General features: G+C 45.7%; 1 protein-coding gene across 1 annotated transcript in view; it reads right to left on the reverse strand.

Moving 5' to 3' along the window:
• The window catches only part of NPAS2 (neuronal PAS domain protein 2), a 135434-nt gene that overhangs the window by 44097 nt on the left and 85200 nt on the right, over positions 1 to 6137 (reverse strand). The window contains 2 exon segments of the mRNA XM_015592743.2: positions 1402 to 1491; positions 6085 to 6137. The exon segment at positions 6085 to 6137 is cut by the window's right edge and continues 1 nt beyond it. Coding sequence (XP_015448229.1) covers positions 1402 to 1491; positions 6085 to 6137 — 143 coding nt within the window.

A 6137-nucleotide genomic window follows, 5' to 3' on the forward strand; every position in this document is an offset into this window, starting at 1 on the left:
AAAGGAGAGAGGCAGAGGGGGAGGGAGATCTTTTGGAGCCTTAGAACAAGCTGCACTCACCCACCTCCAAACTACAAAACACAGAGACTAGCAGAGGAAAAATGTGAATGAGGGCTTAGACCTCCACCAACGTTGTCTGCAGAAATGAAATGATGGGGTGATGGGAGTGGCTTCTGAGGAAATGTGTGACCTAGGATGTGGACTCCTGGGCCATTAGCACACTGGGGTCATGATCCCAGGGAAGGCAGAGCTGCCCACAGAGTAAGGCCCTGCCACTCAGTGCAGGTGCGGCTAAGGGACAGCAACCACAGTCCCCCCGCACCTTCCTGGCCCCCGATTCCCTAGGTCAACCTGTTACCCTCCTGTTCACATACACGCACCCCTTCTCTGAGGTGCTGGGGCAGGGGTGGGGGTCGGGGATGGGTGAGTGGCTTGGTGCGGCTTGCTGGGAGAAGAGAGAAGAGAGGCTGTTTTGTCCCAGTTGTCCCATAGGATACTCCTGCTAGACCTGTCATTCAAGGGAGGCAGTATTAGAATAACTAACCATGTGGCAGGAAATGAGAGGCTGGCTAAATGCCTACGAGGGACCCTCAAAAGTGGACCCTCCACCAGCCAGTTGTTCATCCTCATGAAGTTGGGGGCAGGTTACCAGAGAGCCAGCAAGACTCCTGCAGAGAGGAAGAAGTAAGATGGAGAGAAGAATGGAAGGGAAGAGGGAGGCAAAAGAGGAGGGAGAGATATCTCTGAGGGCTTTGCACATGCCACACCCACCCATCTCCAGGCCTCCGCCTGGCTCCCCTGGGACAGTGGATCCTCGGCTCACAGCTGCCCAAACCTCCTCATTCCCTAAGACCTTCCTGGGCCAAAAGCATCTTCCCAGAAAATTTCAACCCCCGATCAGCCCTGTCACTTAACTTTTACCACTAGTGTCAAAACCTACTTGGAATCTCAATCATGTCCTCTGTGATCCCCAAACCATGCCCCATCTGTAGCCATTTGGTGCCTGTCCCCCTACCTGGGTGTCCCTTTGCAGGAGAACATCTGTCAGCCTCTGAGAGACTCTGAGCTCTGCTAACTGTGCAGTGACCTCGCTGGTGTGGCTCCTGAGAGGGTTGTGGGTCACAGAGGGTAAGGACCTGCACCCACGTCTCCCGCTCCAGGGCTGGCCTTGCCGAGATCACGGTGCCTTGCTGTTCCAGCATGACACATGCCTGCTTCTGCCTTCCACTGGCTGGTCCCTGGGACGTGGGCCTGGGCCTGGGCCTGGGCGAGGGCAGTCCATGAATCTTCCTCCCCCACATACCGCCACATACCTGCAACACCCAGTTGGAGTTCTGGATGGTTCTCAAGAAAAGATGAGAACGTGTATGGGCAAAGCCCGTCAGAGGAGCAGAAACTCACCGGTAAGTGCCCAAGGAGCGGTGTGATGCTGTCCGAAACGTAGACAATGCTGCCATCCGTCATCACAGCGATGATGAAGCCGTCTAACGCCTGTGAAAAATGCAACAGTGAAGGCCCCTCAGTCATGCCTGTATGGCAGAGGATGTCACCAAAGCCAAGGACCCCATGCTGTGACACTGACTGCTTTGTAAGCCTTAGAATATTTCCATGAAAAACCTCACAGCACTTTTTTGCCTGGCACACAGGATGGGTCCTTACCCAGAACTGGTCTAGCCCAGGCAAAGTGCTTGTAAAAGGCTCAGTGAAAAATCTGATCTACTGGTATCACGAATCAAAATTTAGCCATGGAAATTACCTACGGAGTTTTAATAACTAACCATGTGGCAGGAAATGAGAGGCTAAATGTGCTATTGGGCTGACTCAGAAATATCACAAATACTATTAAAAGATGTCAGTGATATGGTAGGGTCCCCAACCCTTTGCCCCCAACATCACTTTTAGTTCAGCAGTAACCATTTGCTAAAAGCCATCAGTCCTAACAGAATCCTAAAACACAGAAAGTTAGCCTCTGGCTCCACTCACTGCCATAGGAGAAACACCTCCAAAGGAATTGTTTGTAAAGAATGTTCATATTATTCCACAGAAGTAAAAGGTAACTACTGAGGGGGGAGTGCTGTATAAGTCAATTATATCCATAGGTATTTGAGAATGTCTGAAAATTCATTCATTTAAAAGTTTTTACTGAGCACCTGCTGTATGCCAGGCACACTGCTCTAGGTGTTTGTGACAGAAAAGGTGAAGGAAGTCAGGGTTTTCTCACAGATACTTCTGCTGTCTTGTTTTTAGAGTCCTTATTGTAGCAGTACCCACCTTTTCTGGCACCAAGGACTGCTGCTCCTATGAGAATCTAATACCTGATGATCTGAGGTAGAACTGGGGTGGGGATGCTGGTGCTGGGGAGCGGCTGCAAATACAGATAAAGCTTCACTCGCTCACCTCCTGCTGTGTGGCCCAGTTCCTAACAGGCCACAGACTGGTACCTATCCACTTGCCTCACTGGATGCCCATGATGCTTTCATAAGACACACCTGTGAGCTGGTTTCTAAAATTCAGACCATGTAATTCAGCAGGGGTTGAAGCCAGACACATGTACCGATGAGATGGGAGAAGAAAAACCAACCCCACCTCACCAGGAAACAAATCTTCGAGGGAGTAACATGCTCGGGTGAACTGTCACTGTAAGCCTGTCACTGTTGCTTTAGTGACTGCATCTCTGACATACCATCTTCTCCAAATATGAGAATTTTTCCACTTTGCAGAAAAAAACAAACAAACTGAAATATGTACTTAGAAAGTTCTGGAAACATTTTGTATGCACTCAGCTAGACAGCCAGAGGGTAGGAGTTCTTTCCAGTTACAAGGGCTTGGCGAAGTGCCCTGAGGCAGGAGCCGGAAATAGCCAGCCAACTGTACCAGAAGGGGCCAGGCCTGGTTACAAGGAGCCAAAATGGGAGGGGGTCCCTTTCACCAGGAAAATTAACACAAAGGTCATTTATTATTTTTACACTTACGTATCACAGGGCTTAAGACTAAAAAACATACTAAAGTGCATGTCTTAAGTGGACCTCATCCTTTTGCATTATATCAGTAGTTTTCAACTGGGGGCAATTTTATCCCCCTATGGACATTTGGCAATGTCTGGAGACATTTTTGGTTGTCACAACTGGGGTGGGTGCTGCTGGCCTCTAGTGGGTAGGGACCAAGGATGCTTTGAAATGTCCTACAATACACAGGATGCCCCCACAACAAAAAAATTATCAGATCCAAACTGTCAATAGTGTTGAGATTGAGAAATACTGGATCAGGTTTATGGGTCATGGTGACCACAAAGGTACATCCCAGTAACTTTCATCTTTTTCCCCCTTAAGTATTTTTCTAACCAGTTTTTAAAATCATTTTTGCAGTGCTGGTGGAGGTAAAATTTTTTAAAGAGGTGGGTGTACCGCTGATGATAGCTGGACCTTTTTGGAAAAAGCAGATTAGAATACTGGGGAAAGTAGGAGCATTGCAAATTATCTTCTTGAGAAGTGAGCCCATGCCCCTCTTGAAATTGTAAAGCAAGTAGGTGTGAAAAAGCTGAAGGTATTTATAGATGGAAGATAACTTTCATTGGCTCCTTTTCCACCAAATGCATGAGAAGCACAGAGTCCCAGCATTAAGAATGCTTGCGATGGTTTTAGCAACCCCATTAACAGCATTTGAGAGTGATTCAATAGGACAAGATTGCAAAATGATATAGACCCCTCTCAATGTAAAGGTGACTTTGACAGGAGATTCAGAGATGCCAAAATAGCCATAATGGCCCAAATTTTATACTGGCCACACACCAGTGGGAAACGAAATCACCCCTTTCTGCCAGTTCCTGATTCTGATGGAATGTTTTTTACATTCTCTGAGACAGCCTCTGAGCTAAGAGAAAAGACTGCTATAGCTTTTTTGAATAAAATTTTGAAACGCCACAAACTCCCTAATCACTGGTCACCAAAAGCTTTCCCTCCTTTTGAGTCTCCCATTTAAATGCCTGTAGCCACAGTCTTTGCCAGCTTACACCTGACCAGCTTGGCTGGTCCGCAACCAAGTCATTTTTGTTTTTTCAAACCTCACAATTGCATTAGTCCTCACTCCACCCGAGAGTCTGGTTTGGGGTCTCTTTTTTGAGAAGAGGGAAGGAAGAGGGATGCCCACCCAAGGCACCTGAAGCTAAGTTCCCTGGGGCCTTGATGGGTTCTGTCCTGGGTTCTGTCCTCACTGAAAAAGAGAACCTCCAGGTTTTCAAAACATGGTGTCTGGATTTCTTGCATTCCCTAAAATGGCTCTGAAAAAAAGCAGAAGGAGGTGCAGATGGAACAGAACAGGATGGGACACACATTATCAGAAGTTACAGAGTAGGGAGTGGTGACATCATCCTGCAGGGGTAGGGCCCTGCTGGGGCTCAGACCACCAGGGAGAAGACATAGAGGCTCTAGTTACTCATCACTGGGTCTGCGTCTCCTGTTTGGAAGAGAAGACTAAAACAGTCCGCAATAAATCACAAGTTCTATTTGGTGGGTTTCCCAGACTCCTCAAAGCTGAAATTCACCAGGAAGGTTTGTTTACGATTTCAGGTCTAATTTACTCATCGAGTATGATTTTCTTTAGATTTGCTTTAAGGATCTATGTTGGGAGCAGGAGAGAGTGCATAAAGAATATCCATACAAATCTAAAACCTTCTTTTTCTGGAAATTCCAGTCTTCTGATTCTCAGCTCTACCTTTCAGCCCAAATATTTTATCCATTTTTAACTTTCTGAAACTCTCTGGGAAGAAAAAAGAGGTCGTGCTATATACAGGCTATTAAAAAGAGACAGGTACTATAGGGTTATGTGTTTTAACTACTTTTCCCTAAGAATTAAAAGATAAAACAATTTATGCAAAGTAGCATAATGATAGATTAATTTAACATTATATTTCTCAAGCTGCTCTAAATTTAACATACTTAAAATGCATTGCTTCTGGAGAACGTTCTGTATTTTCTTTAGATGTAGTTTACATGTAGATTTAAGTCCTTCTTTCTTATGCAAATGTTTTTTGATGTTTATATTTCATAATATTTGGACATCTTCATTCTGGCATTTCCTTACTCCAGTACATTCCATTTTCTGCATACTTCATTTATGTAAATTAAAGTTTACATCAGTCTTATTAGGCATATGAGATGAGATACAGAAAGAGTTACCACAAGGAGTCACTCTTCAAAAACTTTGCCAGGAACCACTGACACAGAACCAGCATCTTACTTCCTTTTGCTGAACTTATCTGTCCTAGTTTCCCTTTTTTCGCTTAAGGACCCAGACATGCCACATCTCGAACTCTCTGTCCCTCCACTGCCTTATCTACACATCCCGTCCCTTCAGTTTTATCCCCAGTGTAGACCTCAGAGCACCCAGCCAGATGTTTTTGTAGAAAGGGTTTCACCCATACATAAACATGACGTTGAGGAAGGGTGCTTACTTGGAACAGCCAGATTTCTGAACACAGCCCTGCGGTTGGGCGTGAACACATAACTTTCTAGAAGAAGAAACGTGAGCATCATTCTTGGCCTGAGAGGGTGTGTGCTGGGTGGGGAGGCCCAGGGTCATTAATGGTGCCACCCGCATACCATGTTGATGTAATATAACCGCCACTTAAAAGCATAACTTTAAAAGAAGACATTAGTTTTCAAAATGTGTTCTACTAAGGGAAAAAATACAATCTTTGCATTCTAAAGAAGAGATTCTCTGAGCCAAAAGACAGAGAAGATATGAAATCTTTCCACCTTCTTTCCCCTCCCTCGACCTACCTCCAGTTCCACCCACTTGGCTCCCCTTACTAGGTATCCTCTGGCTGGGACACTGAGAGTGTCCCCCGCCCCCTGCAGTTACTATGGCAACAGTAAAGTCACATTCAGTTCAGGGATTCTCGCTTAGAGCACCCAACTCAATAGCCAAAACAGATGCAGTAAGCATGAAAGCATCAGGAGAGTATCTGTTTCAAGACCTCTTGCCAGGGTCAAGAACAGTTGTTTACTTGGGCACAGGGTCTTATCTGGAACAAGCATCTACATTTTGATTTGCAACCCATTAAGCTAATTTGATAATGCATTTCACCTCCAACATCAGCTGCGTGAATTCTTCATTACTGAGGAAGGAAGGCTTCCAGT

Source organism: Pteropus alecto, unplaced genomic scaffold, assembly GCF_000325575.1.
Source record: "Pteropus alecto unplaced genomic scaffold, ASM32557v1 scaffold186, whole genome shotgun sequence".
In the NCBI taxonomy this organism is placed as follows: Eukaryota; Metazoa; Chordata; class Mammalia; order Chiroptera; family Pteropodidae; genus Pteropus; species Pteropus alecto.